At 48.0% G+C, this 20881-nt stretch overlaps 1 protein-coding gene across 1 annotated transcript in view; it reads left to right on the forward strand.

Moving 5' to 3' along the window:
- The window catches only part of megf8 (multiple EGF-like-domains 8), a 173655-nt gene that overhangs the window by 53907 nt on the left and 98867 nt on the right, over positions 1–20881 (forward strand). Inside the window, exons 9-13 of the mRNA XM_068018430.1 lie at positions 1365–1510; positions 1859–1984; positions 13139–13296; positions 14079–14186; positions 14518–14665. Of these exons, the coding sequence (XP_067874531.1) occupies positions 1365–1510; positions 1859–1984; positions 13139–13296; positions 14079–14186; positions 14518–14665 (686 nt within the window). The remainder of the gene's footprint in view (positions 1–1364; positions 1511–1858; positions 1985–13138; positions 13297–14078; positions 14187–14517; positions 14666–20881) is intronic.

Raw genomic sequence — 20881 nt, forward strand, 5'->3', positions numbered from 1 at the left:
AATCCCGAGACACCTCATGTACACAGTGCACGCTCTCCTCAATCCCGAGACACCCCATGTACACAGTGCACGCTCTCCTCAATCCCGAGACACCCCATGTACACAGTGCACGCTCTCCTCAATCCCGAGACACTCCCAATGTACACAGTGCACGTTCTCCTCAATCACGAGAGACCCCATGTACACAGTGCACACTCTCCTCAACCCCGAGACACCCCATGTACACAGTGCACGCTCTCCTCAGTCCCGAGACACCTCATGTACACAGTGCACACTCTCCTCAATCCCGAGACACCCCATGTACACAGTGCACACCCTCCTCAATCCCAAGACACCCCATGTACACAGAGCACCCTCTTCTCCATCCCGAGGCACCCCATGTACACAGTGCACACTCTCCTCAATCCCGAGACACCCCATGTACACAGTGCACACTCTCCTCAATCCCGAGACACCCCATGTACACAGTGCACACTCTCCTCAATCCCGAGACACCCCATGTACACAGTGCACTCGCTCCTCAATCCCGAGACACCCCATGTACACAGTGCACGCTTTCCTCAATCCCGAGACACCCCATGTACACAGTGCACACTCTCCTCAATCCCGAGACACCCCATGTACACAGTGCACACTCTCCACAATCCCGAGACACCCCATGTACACAGTGCACACTCTCCTCAATCCCGAGACACCCCATGTGCACAGTGCACACTCTCCACAATCCCGAGACACCCCATGTACACAGTGCACACTCTCCTCAATCCGAGACACCCCATGTACACAGTGCACGCTCTCCTCAATCCCGAGACACCCCATGTACGCAGTGCACGCTCTCCTCAATCCCAAGACACCCCATGTACGCAGTGCACGCTCTCCTCAATCCCGAGACACCCCGTGTACACCTGCACCTCCCCACTCTGAGACACCCCATGTACACAGTTTACCCTCACCCCCATTCCCGAGCCACGCCACGTACACTCCCCCTCCCACACTGAGACATATCCATGTACACGCTGTTCACAGCCCTTGCTCCTTCCAAGGCACACCGCATGTACACATTGTACACTCAACCCCGGAGACGCCCTCCATGCTTGCAGTGTACCCTCGCCCCGCTACATCCGCGGCACACCCTATGTACACATTGGCAATCCCTGTCCCCCCGAGACGCATGCCATGTACACGGTGTACACTCCCCTTCGCCCAAAGAGACGGACCCTATGTACCCAGTGTACACATTGTCTCTGCCACTCTTCCTGAACTGCGGAGCCCGTGTCCACTCTTGGCTGTCAGTGGGCGGGTTTGTATTGAAAAGTCTCTGCAACAGGCTCGTTGTTCAGGCCAGTGCTGCTTCTCGCCCACAGGTTCAGCTATCGGGCGAACACAACTGACACCTTCCACGTTGACCTCCTTTATTGGACCGCTCTTAAATCTAATCCGTCGCCCAACCGTCCGAGAGAGCGAGCTTTCCACACTGCCACCGTTATCGGCAACTACATGGTGGTCTACGGTGAGTCGGAGCGGGTGGGGGGGGGGTGGGGGTGGCATGTGTGGGGAGTGTCTGGGGGAGGGGCGCCGTGGGGGGAGAGTCCGGGGAATCAGCGTGGTTGGTGGGTGGGTGCATCCCTCCATAGGCAGAGTGCACATTGAGCCCGGGGACCTGGTCGGGGTGAATGAGTGCTCGGGGTGGGAGGAGAGGGGAGCCAGCACCTTTCGGGGAAGCGGGAGAGGGTGTCTGTGACGTCCCAGCTCCTGCGTCGTCTCACGACTGGCGCCTGACAGGCGGATGTATTAACCACGAGAAAGATGGTGCAAGTTTCACTGAGATGTAACCGGATGCTGTTCTGATGGTTTTCAGGCGGTAACGTTCACATTCACTATCAGGAGGAGAAGTGCTACGATGGCCACATCTTTTTCTACCACCTGGGCTGCCACCAGTGGGTCTCCAGCGAGGAACTTGGTCTCTTAATCAGCGCAGGCGACGGTAAGAAGCAGTGCAGTAATGGGCCTCCGGTCGTGTCGCTGGGGCTTCCTGCTCCCTCTCGCTGTCCGTCGGTGGTCAGAATGGACCCTGCAACCCCAGCTCACCAGCCAAGTGCAGATGTGGGGTAACCCAGTGTAAAGCGGCGCAGTGGTTAGCACCGCAGCCTCACAGCTCCAGCGACCCGGGTTCAATTCTGGGTACTGCCTGTGTGGAGTTTGCAAGTTCTCCCTGTGTCTGCGTGGGTTTCCTCCGGGTGCTCCGGTTCCCTCCCACAAGCCAAAAGACTTGCAGGTTGGTCAGTAAATTGGCCATTATAAATTGCCCCTAGTATAGGTGGGTGGGAGGGGAATATAGGGACAGGTTGGGATGTGGTAGGAATATGGGATTAGTGTAGGATTAGTATAAATGGGTGGTTGATGGTCAGCACAGACTCGGTGGGCCGAAGGGCCTGTTTCAGTGCTGTATCTCTAAAACTAAACGAAAGCAGTGGCAGCACTGAGCCCAGGCAGCAGTGCTGGGTCACGGGCACCAGCGAGAGTTCAGAAAAGATTCACGAGGAAGGTTCCCGGGGTGAGGGTCTTCAGTTAAACGCGGATAGATTGGAGAAGCTGGGGCTGCTCTCCTTGGCGAGGCGAAGGTTGAAAGGAGCGGTGTTCAAAATCATGAGGGGCTTGGACAGAGCAGTTGGGGAGAAACTGTTGCCGTCAGCGGAAGGATCGAGAGAGAGAGAGGGCACGGATTTAAGGCAATTGACAACAGTAAAACCTCCTCACGTATCGAGTGGTTTAGGATGTGGAATGCAGTCCCTGAGAGTGTGGTGGAGGCAGGTTGAAGAGGAAATTAGATTGTTATTGAAAAGGAAGAAGGTGCTGGGCTGTGGGGAGACTTTGGGCCGGTTGCTCCTTCGGAGAGCCAGTGCAGACACGACTGGCCACCTCCTGTGCTGTAATGATTCTGTAGTATGATCTCGATATCACACAGAGAAGGGGGCCGTTCAGCCCATCATGCTTGTGCCAGATCTTTGCGAGAGCTCCCCAATTAGTCCCCCTCTCCCGCACGTTCCTCGTATCCTGCAGTTGTTACCCTTCAGGTATTTATTCCATTGCCTGTCAAAGATTACTATAGAATCTCCTCCTCTTTAGGCAGTGCATTCCAGATTGTAAGTCAACGACGTTTATATGAAAAAACAAGTTTCCTTGTGTCATCTCTCGTTCTGCCAGTCACCTTAAATCTGCGTTTCCCTCCTGCCACTGGACGTAGTCTCTCCATATTTACTGGATCAAAAACCCTCATGATTTTGGACGCCTCTGTCAGATTTCTTCTCCACTTCGAGAATAGCGTCTCTCCACTTAATTATATTTTATTTTATTTATTTTATTTCGAGATACAGCACTGAAACAGGCCTTTCGGCCCACCGAGTCTGTGCCGACCAACAACCACCCATTTATACCAACCTGACAGTAATCCCATATTCCCTACCACCTACCTACACTAGAGGCAATTTACAATGGCCAATTTACCGATCACCTGCAAGTCTTTGACTGTGGGAGGAAACCGAAGCACCCGGCGAAAACCCACACGGTCACAGGGAGAACGTGCAAACTCCGCACAGGCGGTACCCAGAATCGAACCCGGGTCGCTGGAGCTGTGAGGCTGCGTTGCGAACCATTTCCAGGCTTTAGAAGCTTCAGGCGGGATAGAGGGGGATGTAAAAGGGGATGGGGGAGTTGCATTACTGGTGAAGGAGAATATCACAGCTGTACTGCGGGAGGACACTTCAGAGGGGTCATGCAGCGAGGCAATATGGGTGGAGCTCAGGAATAGGAAGGGTGCAGTCACGATGTTGGGGGTTTACTACAGGCCTCCCAACAGCCAGCGGGAGGTAGAGGAGCAGCTATGTAGACAGATTTTGGAAAGATGTAAAGGTAACAGGGTTGTCGTGGTGGGTGATTTTAACTTCCCCAATATTGACTGGGACTAACTTAGTGCTAGGGGCTTGGATGGGGCAGAATTTGTGAGGAGCATCCAGGAGGGCTTCTTGAAACAATACGTAGAAAGTCCAACTAGGGATGGGGCCGTACTGGACCTGGTATTGGGGAATGAGCCCGGCCAGGTGGTCGAAGTTTCAGTGGGGGAGCATTTCGGGAGCAGTGACCATAATTCCATAAGTTTTAAGGTACTTGTGGATAATGATAAGAGTAGTCCTCGGGTGAAGGTGCTAAATTGGGGGAAGGCTAATTCTAACAATATTAGGCAGGAACTGAAGAATTTAGATTGGGGGCGGCTGTTTGAGGGTAAATCAACATCTGACATGTGGGAGTCTTTCAAACGTCAGCTGATTAGAATCCAGGACCAGCATGTTCCTGTGAAGAAGAAAGACAAGTTTGGCAAGTTTCGGGAAGCTTGGATAACACGGGATATTGTGAGCCGAGTCAAAAAGAAAAAGGAAGCATTTGTAAGGGCTGGAAGGCTAGGAACAGATGAAACACTTGAGGAATATAAAGACAGTTGGAAGGAACTTAAGCAAGGAGTCAGGAGGGCTAAAAGGGGTCATGAAAAGTCATTGGCAAACAGGATTCAGGAAAATCCCATGGCTTTTTATACATATATAAAGAGCAAGAGGGTAACCAGGGAAAGGGTTGGCCTACTCAAGGACAGAGATGGGAATCTATGTGTGGAGCCAGAGGAAATGGGCGTGGTGCTAAATGAGTACTTTGCATCAGTATTCACCAAGGAGAAGGACTTGGTGGATGATGAGTCTAGGGAAGGGAGTGCAGATAGTCTCAGTCATCTCATTATCAAAAAGGAGGAGGTGTTGGGTGTCTTGCAAAGCATTAAGGTAGATAAGTCCCCAGGGCCTGATGGGATCTACCCTAGAATACTGAGTGAGGCAAGGGAAGAAATTGCTGGGGCCTTGACAGAAATCTTTGCATCCTCATTGGCTACAGGTGAGGTCCCAGAGAACTGGAGAATAGCCAATGTTGTTCCTTTGTTTAAGAAGGGTGGTAAGGATAATCCAGGAAATTATAGGCCGGTGAGCCTTACGTCAGTGGTAGGGAAACTATTAGAGAGGATTCTTCGGGACAGGATTTACTCCCATTTGGAAACAAACAAACTTATTAGCGAGAGGCAGCATGGTTTTGTGAAGGGGAGGTCATGTCTTACTAATTTGATTGAGTTTTTTGAGGAAGTGACGAAGATGATTGATGAGGGAAGGGCAGTGGATGTTGTCTATATGGACTTTAGTAAAGCCTTTGACAAGGTCCCGCATGGCAGACTGGTGCAAAAGGTGAAGTCACACGGGATCAGAGGTGAGCTGGCAAGATGGATACAGAACTGGCTCAGTCACAGAAGACAGAGGGCAACAGTGGATGGGTGTTTTTCTGAATGGAGGGATGTGACTAGTGGTGTTCCGCAGGGATCAGTGCTGGGACCTTTGCTGTTTGTAGTATATATAAATGATCTGGAGGAAAATGTAGCTGGTCTGATTAGTAAGTTTGCGGACGACACAAAGGTTGGTGGAGTTGCGGATAATGATGAGGATTGTCAGAGGATACAGCAGGATATAGATCGGTTGGACACTTGGATGGAGAAATGGCAGATGGAGTTTAATCCGGACAAATGTGAGGTAATGCATTTTGGAATGTCTAATGCAGGTGGGAAGTATACAGTAAATGGCAGAACCCTTGGGAGTATTGACAGGCAGAGAGATCTGGGCGTACAGGTCCACAGGTCACTGAAAGTGGCAACGCAGGTGGATAAGGTAATCAAGAAGGCATACGGCATGCTTGCCTTCATCGGTCGGGGCATAGAGTATAAAAATTGGCAAGTCATGTTGCAGCTGGACAGAACCTTAGTTAGGCCACACTTAGAATATTGCGTGCAATTCTGGCCGCCACACTACCAGAAGGACGTGGAGGCTTTGGAGAGGGTACAGAGGAGGTTTACCAGGATGTTGCCTGGTCTGGAGGGCATTAGCGATGAGGAGAGGTTGGAAAAACTCGGATTGTTTTCACTGGAACGACGGAGGTGGAGGGACGACATGATAGAGGTTTACAGAGTTATCAGCGGCATGGACAGAGTGGATAGTCAGAAGCTTTTTCCCAGGGTGGAAGAGTCAGTTACTAGGGGACATAGGTTTAAGGTGAGGGGGGCAAAGTTTAGAGGGGATGTGCGAGGCAAGTTTTTTTACACAGAGGGTGGTGAGTGCCTGGAACTTGCTGCCAGGGGAGGTGGTGGAAGCAAATACGATAGCGACGTTTAAGAGACACCTTGACAAATATATGAATAGGATGGGAATAGAGGGATATGGGCCCCGGAAGTGCAGAAGGTGTTAGTTTAGGCAGGCATCAAGATCGGCGCAGGCTTGGAGGGCCGAATGGCCTGTTCCTGTGCTGTACTGTTCTTTGTTCTTTGTTTGTTCATTGTGCCGCCCCCCACTGCACCACTGTGCTGCCTTAACTGAAGTCTTTCATCCTCGTACCATTTTAATAAATCTCCTCTGCGCCCTCTCTCGGGCCTTGACATCCTTCCTAAAGTATGGTTCCCAGTACTGGGCCACAATAGCCATCTGGGACCTCACCAGTGTTTCACAACGGTTCAACATAATTTCCTTGCTTTTGTACTCTCGACCTCTATTGATAAATTCAAGGATGCCTTTTCCAGCCGCCTTCTCAGCTGGTCCTGGCATCTTCCAAAAATGGAGGAAGGTCTGAGCGGGAAGAGGCCATTCAGCCCCTCGAGCCTGTTCTGCCATTCAGTGAGATCTGTATCCGAGCTCCGAATCCTTTTATCCCCTTCTCGAGTGCAAATCTCATCAATCTCCTATTTAAAATTATTACTTGAGCCCCGACAGCTTTTTGTGGCCCAACACGTGTTGCTTAACCTCTCCGCTGAATAGCCTGATTCTAGTTTTGAGGTTATGTCACTTTGTCCTGGGCTCCCCAGCCAGTGAGGGGGAAAAATTCTCTCTATCAATTCCTTTCCAAATCCTGAGAAATACTTGACGGGAAAATATTTGTCGGGAAAGAGCAGGGAAGTGAGACGAGTTGGATGCTTTGTGAGCCAGCACACGCACAATGGGCTGACTTTCTGTGACACTGTGAAATCACCCCTCAACCTGCTCTCTTCCGGGAGTGCAAGCATAGTTTATGTCACCTCTCCACATAATCTTGGAGCCCTGGTTATTATTCAAGTGAACCTGCACTGCACTCCATCCATGGCCAAGATACCCCTTCTAAGGTGCGGTGCCCAGAACTGTACACAGCTGTCGCAAAAACTTCCCTTTATGTTCTAACCCACCAGCTATGAAGACTAACATTCCCTTAGCCTTTTTAATTAGTTTTTTTGCACCTGCCTGCTCCATTTGCGTGATCTGTGTACACGGACCCTCAATCTCTTTGAGTGTCCACTCTTCCTAGCTTTCCAACATTGAAAAACGACTGGGATCTGTACCTTCATTGTTCAAAACGGATGATCTCCCATTACAAATCCCTCGACCGCAGGGGCTGTTTGCTTCATCTGTCAATGTCTCTTTCTAACAATGCTGCCTTTGATACCTTCTATGTCACCAATATTTACTTCAACGGCCGACTTGGATATACAGCTCTCCATATGGCCTAATCAGTGTTACATAAAGGTTGAGCAAAGCTTCCTACATTTACTACATTATACCTCTTAATAAAGTCAAGGATCTCTTATGCTTGGACACTCGGGTAATAATGAACTGTTTGGGCAGAGTCAACATGGATTTATGTTTGACGAAAGTGTTGTTTGAGGATGTTATTAACAGAATTGATGAGTTGGTGGATGTGGTATACTTGGATTTTCAGAAGGCCTTTGACAAAGTCCCCCACAGGAGGTTGGTTAGCAAAATGAAAGCACATCGGATAGGCGGAAATATACTGGCGTGGATTAAGGATCGGTTAACAGGCAGAAAACCTAGAGTAGGAATAAACGGGTCATTCTCGCGTTGGCAGGCTGTCACGAGTGGGGTTCTGCAGGGATCAGTGCTTGGGCCCCAGCTGTTCACAATATATATCAATGATTTGGATGTGGGGACCAAATGTGATGTTTCCAAGTTCGCAGATGACACAAAACTAGTTGGGAATGTGTGTTGTGAGGAAGATGCAAAGCAGCTTCAAGGGGATTTGGACAGACTTAGTGAGTGGGCAAGAACATGCCAGATGGAATATAATGTGGAGAAATGTGAGGTGATCCATTTTTGTAGGAGGAACAGATGTGCAGAGTATTTCTTAAATGGTAAGAGATTAGAAAGTGTAGATGTACAAAGGGACCTGGGTGTCCTCGTCAATAAGTCACTGAAAGCTAACATGCAGGTGCAGCAAGCAATTAAGAAGGCTAATGGTATGTTGGCCTTTATCGCAAGAGGATTTGAGTACAGGAGTAGTGAAGTCTTGCTTCAATTGTATAGAACCTTGGTTAGACCGCACCTGGAGTACTGTGTGCAGTTTTGGTCCCCTTATCTTAGGAAGGATATTATTGCTATAGAGGGAGTGCAATGAAGGTTCACCAGACTTGTTCCTGGGATGGCGGGACTGTCCTATGAAGAGAGATTGGGGAAACTGGGCCTGTATTCTCCAGAGTTTCAAAGAATGAGAGGTGATCTCATTGAAACCTACAAAATACTTAAAGGGATAGACAGGGTCAGTGCAGGTACGATGTTTCCCCTGGTTGGAGATTCTCTATCCCAGAGGGCTGTGGAAGCTCAGCCATTGAGTATGTTTAAAGCACTGATTGACAGATTTCTAAATACCAATGACAGAAAGGGATATGGGGATAGTGTGGGGAAAAAGGCATTGAAGTGGATGATCAGCCATGATGGTATTGAATGGCGGAGCAGGCCCGATGGGCTGAATGGCCTACACCTCCTATGTCCCTATGCTTTCTTAATAGCGTTCACAACTTGTACTGCCACTTTCAAAGATTTCTTTACAATAGAACCCCATGTCTCTCTCTCCCTGCATCCCCTGAAAATTGTATAATTTAGTCCATGTTGCCTGTCCTCATTTTTCTGACCAAAATGCACTTCATTACATTAAATTTCATCTGCCATTGTCTCTGTGCGTTTTCTCAGTCTGTCTGTGTTTCCTTGAAGTCTGTTACTCACCTCATTGTTTTATATATTTCCAAGTTTCGTGTCATCTGCAAAGTTTGAAATTATGCCCTGTATACCCAGGTTCAGGTCACTAATATACATCAAAAAGACCCTTCAACCATTTGTGCTCATATACCCCCAGGTCTCTGTTCCTGCACCCCCTTTATGTTGGATTGCCCCTCCTCATTATTCCTGCCAAAATATATCACTTTGTACTTCTCTGCGTTAAATGTAATCTGCCACTTGTCCACCCATTGCACCAGGCTGTCCGTGTCCTTTTGAAGTCCGTCACTATCCGCTTTGCAGTTCATAATACTTTGCAGTTTTGTGTCATTTGCAAATTTTAAATTTGTGCCCTGCACACCCAAATCTCGGTCATTAATATATATCAAGAAAATCAGTGGTTCTAATCCTGACCCCTGGAGAACACCAGTGTATACCTTCCTCCAGACAGTAAAACAATAGTTCACAGCTACTCTCTGCTTCCTGTCACACAGCCAACTTTGCACGCACGCTGCCTTTGCCTCTTTTATTCCATGGGCTTCAACTTTGCTGGCAAGCCTATTATGTGGCACTTTAACAAACATCTTTTGGAAGTCCATGTGCATATAGAATCATAGAAAGTTTAAGGCACAGAAAGAGGCCACTTGGCCCATCGTGTCTGTGCCAGCCGAAAAACGATCCACCTATTCTAATCCCACCTTCCAGTATTTGGTCTGTCGCCCTGCAGATCACAGCTCTTGAGGTGCATGTCGGGATTCTTTTTGAATGACTTCAGGGTTTCTGCCTCAACTACCCTTTCCGGCAGTGAGTTCCAGACCCCCAACCACCGTCTGGCTGAACACGTTTTTCCTCGTCTCCTCTCTAATATTTCTACCAATCATTTTAAATCTATGCCCCCTCGTCACTGACCTCTCTGCTGAGGTGAATAGGCCCTTCACCTCCACTCTATCCCGGCCCCTCAACATTTTGTACATTTCAATCAGATTTCCCCTCCGCCTTCTCTGTTCCAAGGAGAACAACCCCAGCCTATCCAATTTTTCCTCATAGCTGCGTTTTTCCAGTCCTGGCAACATCCTCGTAAATCTCCTCTGTACCCTCTCTAGTGCAATTACATCCTTTCTGTAATGAGGTGACCAGAACTACACACAGTACTCAAATTGTGGCCGAAACCAATGAGTTATTCAGTTCCAGCATAACCTCCCTGCTCTTATATTCTGTACCTCGGCTAATAAAGGAAAGGATTCCATATGCCTTCTTAACCACCTTATCAACCTGTCCTGCTACCTTCAGGAATATGTAGACATTCACTCCAAGGTCCCTCACTTCCTCTACACCTCTCAGTATTTTCCCATTAATCATGTATTCCTTTGCCTTGTTTGACCTCCCCAAATGCATCACCTCACACTTTTATTTATTTTTATCGAGAGATACAGCACTGAAACAGGCCCTTCGGCCCACCGAGTCTGTGCCGACCATCAACCACCCATTTATACTAATCCTGCATTAATCCCATATTCCTACCACATCCCCACCTTCCCTCAATTCCCCTGCCACCTACCTATACTAGGGGCAATTTGTAATGGCCAATTTACCTGTCAACCTGCAAGTCTTTGGCTGTGGGAGGAAACCGGAGCACCCGGAGGAAACCCACGCGGTCACAGGGGGAACTTGCAAACTCCGCACAGGCAGTACCCAGAATTGAACCCGGGTCGCTGGAGCTGTGAGGCTGCGGTGCTAACCACCACTTCTCCAGGTGGAATTCCATTTGCCACTTTTCTGCCCATCTGACCAGACCATCAATGTCTTTCCACAGCTGTCCTCCTCGCTGTCTGCCACACAGTCAATCATTGTGTCGTCTGCAAACTTCTTGATCATGTCCCTACATTTAAGTCCAAATCGTCAATATATACCACAGAGAGCAAGGGACCCAGTACTGAGCCCTGCGGAACGCCACTGGAAACAGCCCTCCAGTCGCAAAAAAACACCCGTCAACAATTCCCCTTTGTTTTCTGCCACTGAGCCAATTTTGTATCCACCTTGCGGCATTTCCCTGATCCCATGGGATTTGTTTTTTTAGAGCAGTCTGTCATTTAGGACTTTGTCAGAAGCCTTTTCTTAAATCCATATCAACCATATTATTCTCATCAACCGGCTCTGTTAGTTCATCAAAGAAGTCAATCAAGTTATTCAAACAACAATTAGTGTTGGTTTTCATTTATTAACCCATTGTTTTCCAAGTGCCAATTAATTTTGTCCCGGATTATTGTCCCGAAAACATTCCCTGCCACTGAGGTTCAGCCTACCGGACTGGCCTGTAGTTTTTTTAAAATTCATTCAGGGGAGGTGGCCGTCACTGGCCAGGCCAGCATTTATTGCCCATCCCTAATTGCCCTTGAGAAGGTGGTGGTGAGCTGCCTTCTTGAACCGCTGCAGTCCATGTGGGGTAGGTACACCCACAGTGCTGTTAGGAAGGGAGTTCCAGGATTTTGACCCAGCGACAGTGAAGGAACGGCGATATAGTTCCAGGTCAGAGGTTTGCAGGTTTATTCTTCTCCCCTTTTTGGAATGGGTGCAACGTTTGCAGTCCTCTGGTGCCACCTGCATATCGAAGAAGGATTGAAAGATTTTGGCCAGAGCCTCTGCAATTTCCATCTTAACTTCCCTTAGCAAGCTAGGATGCATCCCATCTGGAAGAGGTAATTTTTTTGCTGGGGTCCCCACGTAGCCCAGGAATTGCAGACAGTGGGTCTGAGCTGTTCCTGTTATTTAAATGTCTACCACTTACGCCTCTTATGTTAGATATATGTTAGATATATGTTTGTTTAGTATCCATGTAATTCCTGTTTGTTGGTTATCTTTTACTTATGTATACTAGATTCTTATTTAATGCAATTCTGATCCCTTCAATGTTGGTATCCTCTACTTGGTCAGTTTTAATTTAATTCTCTTAAATCTAATTCATCAGTCGAATTATATATTTATGTTGTCCCTTCGCTTAAATTACTTATCATTTCCATCCTTCTCTGTACCTAATTCCCACCGTCACCAAGTTTTGTACTGCCTCTCTGTGAAACACTCTGCTGCAGTTAGATACAGAGTAAAGCTCCCTCTATTCTCCCATCAAACACTCCGAGCCCAGGTATACCATCCCCATCAAACACTCCGAGCCCAGGTATACCATCCCCACCAAAAACTCCTAGGACAGGTACAGCATGGGGTTGGATACAGAGTAAAGCTCCCTCTACACGGTCCCCATCAAACACTCCCACGACAGGTGCAGCACGGGGTTAGATACAGAGTAAAGCTCCCTCTACACTGCCCCCATCAAACACTCCCAGGGCAGGTACAGAGGGAGGTTAGATACAGAGTAACGCTCCCTCTACACTGTCCCCCCCCCCCCCCCCCCAAAAAAAAACGGGGTTAGATACAGAGTAAAACTCCCTCTACACTGTCGCCCTCAAACACTCCCAGGACAGGTACAGCACGGGGGTTAGATACAGAGTAAAGCTCCCTCTGCACTTTCCCCATCAAACACTCCCAGGACAGGTACAGCACGGGGGTTAGATACAGAGTAAAGCTCGCTCTATACTGTCCCCATCAAACACTCCCAGGACAGGTACAGCACGGGGGTTAGATACAGAGTAAAGCTCCCTCTACACTGTCCCCATCAAACACTCCCAGGACAGATACAGCACGGGGGTTAGATACAGAGTAAAGCTCCCTCTACACTGTCCCCATCAAACACTCCCAGGGCAGGTACAGCACGGGGGTTAGATACAGAGTAAAGCTCCCTCTACACTGTCCCCATCAAACACTCCCAGGACAGGTACAGCACGGGGGTTAGATACAGAGTAAAGCTCGCTCTATACTGTCCCTATCAAACACTCCCAGGACAGGTACAGCACGGGGGTTAGATACAGAGTAAAGCTCGCTCTATACTGTCCCTATCAAACACTCCCAGGACAGGTACAGCATGGATTGTGCCTCGTCATCAGATACTTGGGGTTAAGTTTCTTCTGATTATATTTTCTCAGGGCGGGAGAGTAAATCTTTCCGAGGACGCTACTCCCACGTTGCTGTAGTAATGAATGGAAATATCCTGCTGATTGCCGGGGGATACAGTGGCCGACCTATGGGTGACCTCGTGGCCTACAAGGTTCCAATTTTTGTGTCTCAGGTTTTGGTCCAAAATGTAAGTACTAATTGTCTCATTGGTGGAATTTCACTACCCAGGAACCACAATCTGCACTGGGCAGTCAGCAAGCTGCGAGCAAAGGTCAGGGAGACGAGAGAGAGAAATGGTTGAAATGTCGCAACGTTGGAAATTTTGAGAAGTGTAAAGGGGTTGCAGAAACAAGAGACCTCAGGATGCAAAGAAACAAATCTTTGAAAGTGGCAGGACGCGTTGAGAAAGCTGTTTCGAAAGCATTTGGAATACTTGGTTTTATTGATCAGGGCATAGAGTACAAAAGCGAGCAAGTTGCTAAACCTTTATAAAACGCCATTGAGGCCTGTGCTGGAGTGTTCTCCTCAGAGCAGCGAAGCTGAGGCTACGTTTTCATAGAGGTGTTCAAAATTCTGCAGGGTTTTGATAGAGAGGGAGAAACGGTTTTCAGTTTCTGGCCGACCCGCCCAGACCCTATTGTGGATCATTGTATTGACATCTTGGCCTTGACTGAAATCCAGGCCGTAGAGACACCTTACTGCTTAATGATTCCTATCCACTGTGCAAGTGTGAATCTGAGCACGAAATCTCCCCTTGGTCACTTAGGCCTACTCCTGTGGGAAGGACCCGGTCCTGCCTCGGGCGGGGGGGGGCGGGCGGCCGCCGATCAGGCACGATCTTTTCTGGGGCGGCTGGTCAGGCGGTGTCTGGTCAGCGGCGGTGATGCCCGTGTGACAGCCGGGATTGTTGCGCTGAGCTGCTCTTACCGCCTGTTCTCCTGATCTTGACGCTGTGTCTCTCTGGTGAAGGTGCACCTGGATTACTGTTCACTCTATGGGGCAGAGGAAGCCTGCAGCAAGGACCCAGAGTGTGTGTGGTGTCAGGCACGGTGTCAGAGTCACCAACAGCACAGCAAGGTGAGTGGAGTGGGGGTGGACTCTCTGTGAGGGCGTGACTGGGGGGGGTGGGTGGGGGGAGGGAGGGGAGTGGCTGTGTCTGGGGAAGGGGGGGGGGGGGCGGGCATCAGCGGTGACGGGGGAGGGGAGGGGGTGGTCAAGCGTGACTGGGGGAGGGGAGGGTGTATGGGAGGGAGGGGCCCAGCCTGTCACTATCAGTCCTGCCACAAGGTGAACTGTCTGGGTGTGCGCGGGGATTTGCATGGGAGACGGGTCGGGGGGGAGTGGGTAGCAGAGTGTGTGTGTGTGTGTGTATAGAGTCCCAGTCACTGACGGCCTCTTGTTCTCTCAGTGTCCGCACGTGGGCTGTCTGGGGTTGGCGAAACTCCTTGCAGACTGCCAGTCCTGTTTGGTGTTTGGACAGAGCCGTGTGTCACCCCCTCAAGCCCCAGGGTTACTCGGATGGTGTGTTCAGACAGGTGTCTGCCTCCCTGTCACAGGTAAAATGCCCAGTTCAAAGGAAAGATCATTTATTTGCCGTTAATCGTGTTATAAATCTGCAGAGGCGTTGTATCCTCTCGAAGGTTCACCAGACTGATTCCTGGGATGGCAGCATTGTCAGATGAGGAGAGATTGAGGAGACTGGGCCGATATCCTCCAGAGTTTAGAATGAGAGGTGATCTCATTGAAGCGTACAAATTTCTTCCAGAGCTCGATAGGGTAGATGCAGGAAGGATGTTTCCCCCGGCTGTGGGGTCGAGAACCAGGGGACCCAGTCTCAGAATAAGAGATCGGCCATTTAGGACTGAGATGAGGAGGAATTTCTTCACTCAGAGGTTGGCGAATCTTTGGAATTCTCTTCCCCAGAGGTAGTGCAGGCTCAGTTATTGAGTATGTTCACGACAAAGATCGATTTTCCAGATATTAAAGACACATGGGGATAGTGCAGGAAAATGGCGGTGAGATAGAAGATCAGCTGTGATCGAGTTGAATGGCAGAACAGGCTCGAGGGGCTGAATGGTCTACTCCTGCCCCTATTTCTTACGTTCCTATGTTCATCCGTTGAGTTGGTATCAGGGAGCTCGGCTGTCCGTCAGGTACATGGATCAAAGAGCTGTTTGCAAAGCAGGGGAAACGAGAGGCCATTCAGCCCCTCATGCTTGTTCTGCCAATGAGCTAGTGATAGAAAAACAAATAGTGCGGGTGCTGGAAATCTGAAATAAAGACGGAATATGGTGGAAGTACTCGGGTTTGGCAGCATCTGTGGAGAGAGAAACAGTTAAAGTTTCAGGTCAATCACAGAATTGCTACAGTGTAGAAGGAGGCCATTCAGCCCATTGTCTCTGCACCGGCTTGCCAAATGAGCAATTCTCCTGGTGCTATTCCCCCGCCTTCTCCCTGTAACCCTGCACATTCTTCCTTTTCAGATAACAGTCAAATTTCCTTCAGTCGAACCTGCTTCCACCACACTGTCAGGCAGCGCATTTCAGACCTTAACCACTCGCTGTGTGAAAAAGTTTTTCCTCATGGTCTCTTTTGCTTCCTTTACCAATTACTTTAAATCTGTGCCCTCTCGTTCTCGATCCTTTCACGAGTGGGAGCAGTTTCTCCCTATCTACTCTGTCCAGACCCCTCATGATTTTGAATATCTCTATCAAATCACCTCTCAGCCTTCTCTTCAAGGAAAACAGTCCCACCTTCTCCAATCTACCTTTATAACTGAAGTTCCTTATCTCTGGAACCATTCTTGTGAATCTTTTCTGCACTCTCTTCAATGACTTCACATCAGGGGGCAGCAAACGTTGGTGGGAGTTGTTTATAGGCCGCGAAACAGTAGTAGTAGTATGAGGCATGGTATTAATCAGGAGATTAAAGAAGCATGTAGCATGGGTAATCATGGGTGGCTTCAATCTGCATATAGACTGGATAAACCTAATGAGCACTAATGCTGTGGAGAACAAGTTTATGGAGTGTGTTAGGGATGGTTTTCTAGAGCAGTATGTTGAGGAACCGACGAGAAGAACAGACTGTTTTTGATCTAGTATCATGTAGTGAGAAAGAGCTAATTAATAATCTTGATGTAAAAGAACCTTTAGGAAAGAGTGACCATAATATGATCTAATTTTACATTATGTTTTCAAGTGAGGATAATTCAATCTGAAGCCAGGGTGTAAATTTGAACCAAGGAAATTATGAAGGTATGAGGTGCAAATTGGCTGAGGTGGATTGAGAAAATACATGAAAAAGAATGACAGTACCTAGGCAATGGATAGTCTTGAAAGAAATATTACATAGTTTACAGCAAGTATACATTCCTTCAAGGCACAAAAACCCCAAAAGTAAAAGCAGTCAATCGTGGATAACAAAGGAAGTTAAGGATTGTATAAGATTAAAAGAAAAGGCCTAGAAAGTTGCTGGAAATAGTAAACCTGAGGATTGGGAGGATTTTAGAATACAGCAAAGGAGGACCAAGAAACTGATAAAGAAAGGGAGAATAGAATATGAACGTAAGCAAGGAAAAAACACAAAAACGAACTGTAAAAGCTTGGAGAGGGACGTAAAAAGGAAACGTTTGGCTAAGACAAATGTAGATCCATTACAGGCAGAGTCAGGAGAATTTATAGTGGGGTATAGAGAGATGGCAGAGAAGCTAAATGAGTACTTTGTGTCTGTCTTCACTGAGGGAGATACAAGAAATCTCCCAGAATTAGAGATCCACGGGATTATTGAAAATGAGGAATTGAAGGAAATTAGTATTAGTAAGAAGGTTGTATTTGGAGAAATTAATGGGGCTGAAGGTTGATAAGTGCCCAGGAGTGTTGAAAGAGGTAGCTATGGAGATAGTGGCTGCATTGGTGATCATCTTCCAAGATTCGATAGATTCTGGAGCGGTTCCTGCAGATTGGAAGGTAGCAAATGTCATCCCACTATTTAAGAAGGGAGGGAGAGAGAAAACAGGGATTTACAGATCTCTTAGCCTTACATCAGTCGTTGTAAAAATGCACAAATCTATTCTAAAGGATGTGATAAATGGACACTTCGTCTTCTAGTTGGATTTTCAGAAGGCTTTTGATAGATTCCCCACAGGAGGTTGGTTAGCAAAATTAAAGCACATGGGATAGGCGGAAATATACTGGCATGGATTAAGGATTGGCTAACAGGCAGAGAGTAGGAATAAGCGGGTCATTCTAGCGTTGGCAGGCTGTGACTAGTGGGGTACCGCAAGGATCAGTACTTGGGCTCCAGCTGTTCACAATATGTGGGGACCAAATGTAGTATTTCCAAGTTCGCGGATGACACTAAACTAGGTGGGAATGTCTGTTGTGAGGAAGATGCACAGCGGCTCCAAGGGGATTTGGACAGACTTGGTGAATGGGCATGAACGTGGAAGATGGAATATAATGTGGAAAAATGTGAGGTTATCCATTTTTGTAGGAGGAACAGATGTGCAGAGTATTTCTTAAATGGTGAGAGATTAGAAAGTGTAGATGTACCAAGAGACCTGGGTGTCCTCGTCAATAAGTCACTGAAAGCTAACATGCAGGTGCAGCAAGCAATTAAGAAGGCTAATGGTATGTTGGCCTTTATCGCAGGAGGATTTGAGTACAGGAGTAGTGAAGTCTTGCTTCAATTGTATAGAACCTTGGTTAGACCACACTTGGAGTACCGTGTGCAGTTTTGGGGGGAGGCGGAGGGGAGGTTGATGAGAGGGTGGAAGAGAGATGAAATGACAAAAGAGATGACGGTTTAAGGCAATAGGGGGTGGTAATTGGACAAGATTAGAAACAAAAGATGTGTCTGGAGGAGGTGTAAATAGGAAAATATAGAATCGTGCCCAGCAGCAGACATGCAGAAACAGTCACACAAGAATGGGAGCAGATCTGAAGTAGTTGAACTCATTGTTAAGTCTGGAAGGCTGCAAAGTGCCTCATCGAAAAGGGAGGTCCTATTGCTGGAGTTTATATTGAGCTTTGTCGGTACAGTAGAGGAGGCTGAGGTCAGAGTGGGAGCAAGGTGGAGAATTGAAATACAGACACCTGGAAGCTTGGGGTTTTTAAAATTCATTCATGGGATGCGGGCGAGGGCCAGCGTTTATTGCCCATCCCTAACTGTTCCTTCTTGAACCACTGCAGTCCATGTGGGGTCGGTACACCCACAGTGCTGTTAGGAAGGGAGTTCCAGGATTTTGACCCAGTGACAGTGAAGGAACCGTGATGTAGTTCCAAGTCAGGATGGTGTGTGGCTTGGAGGGGAACTTGGAGGTGGGGGTGTCCCCGTGCATTTTCTGCCTTTGTCCTTCCAGGTGGTAGAGGTCGCAGGTTTGGAAGGTGCTGTCTAAGGAGCCTTGGTGCGTTGCTGCAGTGCATCTTGTAGATGGTACACACTGCTGCCACTGTGCGTCGGTGGTGGAGGGAGTGAATGTTTGTAGATGGGGTGCCAGTCAAGTGGGCTGCTTTGTCCTGGATGGTGTCGAGCTTCTTGAGTGTTGTTGGAGCTGCACCCATCCAGGCAAGTGGAGAGTATTCCATCACACTCCTGACTTGTGCCTTGTTGATGGTGGACAGGCTTTGGGGAGTCAGGAGATGAGTTACTCGCTGCAGGATTCCCAGCCTCTGACCTGCTCTTGTAGCCACAGCATTTATGTGGCTACTGCAGTTCAGTTTCTGGTCAATGGGAACCCCCCAGGATGTTAATAGTGGGGGATTCAGTGATCACAGTCACGTTTGGAAAATGAACTGAGGCGTTGTGCAAAGCGGTCACCCGTTCTGCATTTAGTTTCCCAGATGCAGAGGAGACTGCATTGTGAGCAGCAAATACAATATAGAATCATAGAACGTTTACGGCACAGCAAGAGGCCACTTGGCCCATCGTGTCTGCACCAGCCAAACAAACGGGCCTCCCAGCCTAATCCCACTTCCCAGCATTTGGTATGTAGCCCTGCAGGTTACAGCACGTCGGGTGCACATCCAGGCACTTTTTAAATGAGTTGAGGGCTTCCGGCTCGACCACCCTTTCAGGCAGTGAGTTCCAGACCTGATCACCCTCTGGGTGAAAAAATATTTCCTCCTCTCCCCTCTAATTTTTCTACCAATCACTTTAAATCTATGCTTCCTAGTCACTGAGCTCTCTGCTAAGGTGAATCGGCCCTTCCTATCCACTCTACCCAGGCCTCTCACAATTTTGTACATCTAAATTAGATCTTCCTGTTCTTCTCTATTCCAAGGAGAACAGCCCCAGCCTATCCAATCTTTCCTCATAGCTGCAATTTTCCAGTCCTGGCAACATCCTCGTAAATCTCCTCTGTACCCTCTCTAGTGCAATTACATCCTTTCTGTAATGAGGTGACCAGAACTGCACACAGTACTCAAATTGTGGCCTAACCAATGAGTTATACAGTTCCAGCATAACCTCCCTGCTCTTATATTCTATACCTCAGCTAATAAAGGAAAGGATTCCATATGCCTTCTTAACCACCTTATTGACTTGTCCTCCTACCTTCAGAGATCTGTGGACATTCACTCCAAGGTCACTCACTTCCTCTTAGTATCCTCCCATTAATCGTGTATTCCTTTGCCTTGTTTGACCTTCCCAAATTCATCACCTCACACTTCTCCGGGTTGAATTCCATTTGCCACTTTTCTGCCCATCTGACCAGACCATCAATATCTTCCTGTAATCTTCAGTTATCCTCCTCGCTATGTACCACATGGTCAATCTTTGTGTCGTCTGCAAACTTCTTGATCATTCCCCCTATATCTACGTCCAAATTGTTAACATATACAACAAAAAGCAGGGGGCCCTGTACGGAGCCCTGTGGAACATCACTGGAAACAGCCCTGCAGTCGCTAAAACACCCGTCAACAATTATCCTTTGTTTCCTGCCACTGAGCCAATTTTGTATCCACCTTGCTGCATTTCCCTGGATCCCATGGGATTTTATTTTTTTCACCGGTCTGCCATGTGGGATCTTGTCAAAAGCCTTGCTAAAATCCATGTAGACCACATCAACTGCAATCCTCCTTGTTACTGCTTCAAAAAATTCAATCAAGTTAGTCAGACACGATCTTCCCTTAACAGATCCATGCTGACTGTCTTTGATTAATCCGTACCCTTCTAATTGATGGTTTATCCTGTCTCTCAGGATTGATTCTAATAATTTGCCCGACTGAGGTTAGACTGACTGGCCTGTAATTATTCAGTCTATCCTTCACTCCCTTTTTAAACAAAGGTACAATGTTAGCAGTTTTCCAATCCTCCTGCACCGCACCTATATCCAGGAAAATAATGGTCAGACCTTCCACTGTTTCCTCCCTGCCTTTTAACAGCCTGGGGTGCATTTCATTCGGCACTGGTGATTTTTCCACTTTCAAGGATGCTAGCCCCCCTAATATTTCCTGTCTCCTTATGTTTATCACATCCAATACTTCACACTCCTCCTCCTTAACTATAATGTCTGCATCGTCCCCACTTTTGTGAAGACAGGCGCACGGTATTCATTAAGAACCAGACCACACCTTCCGCCCTTGCACATAGGTTACCTTTTTTGTCTTTTATAGGCCCTGCTCTTTTCTTAGTTGTCCTCTTACTCTTAATGTATTGATAAAACATCTTTGGGTTCTCCTTGATTTTACTTGTCAATATTCTTTCATGCCCTCTCTTTGAGTCATAGAGTTTTACAGCACAGAAACAGGCCCTTCGGCCCGACGCGTCTGCGC

This window comes from Heterodontus francisci, chromosome 39 (assembly GCF_036365525.1).
Source record: "Heterodontus francisci isolate sHetFra1 chromosome 39, sHetFra1.hap1, whole genome shotgun sequence".
NCBI lineage: Eukaryota > Metazoa > Chordata > Chondrichthyes > Heterodontiformes > Heterodontidae > Heterodontus > Heterodontus francisci.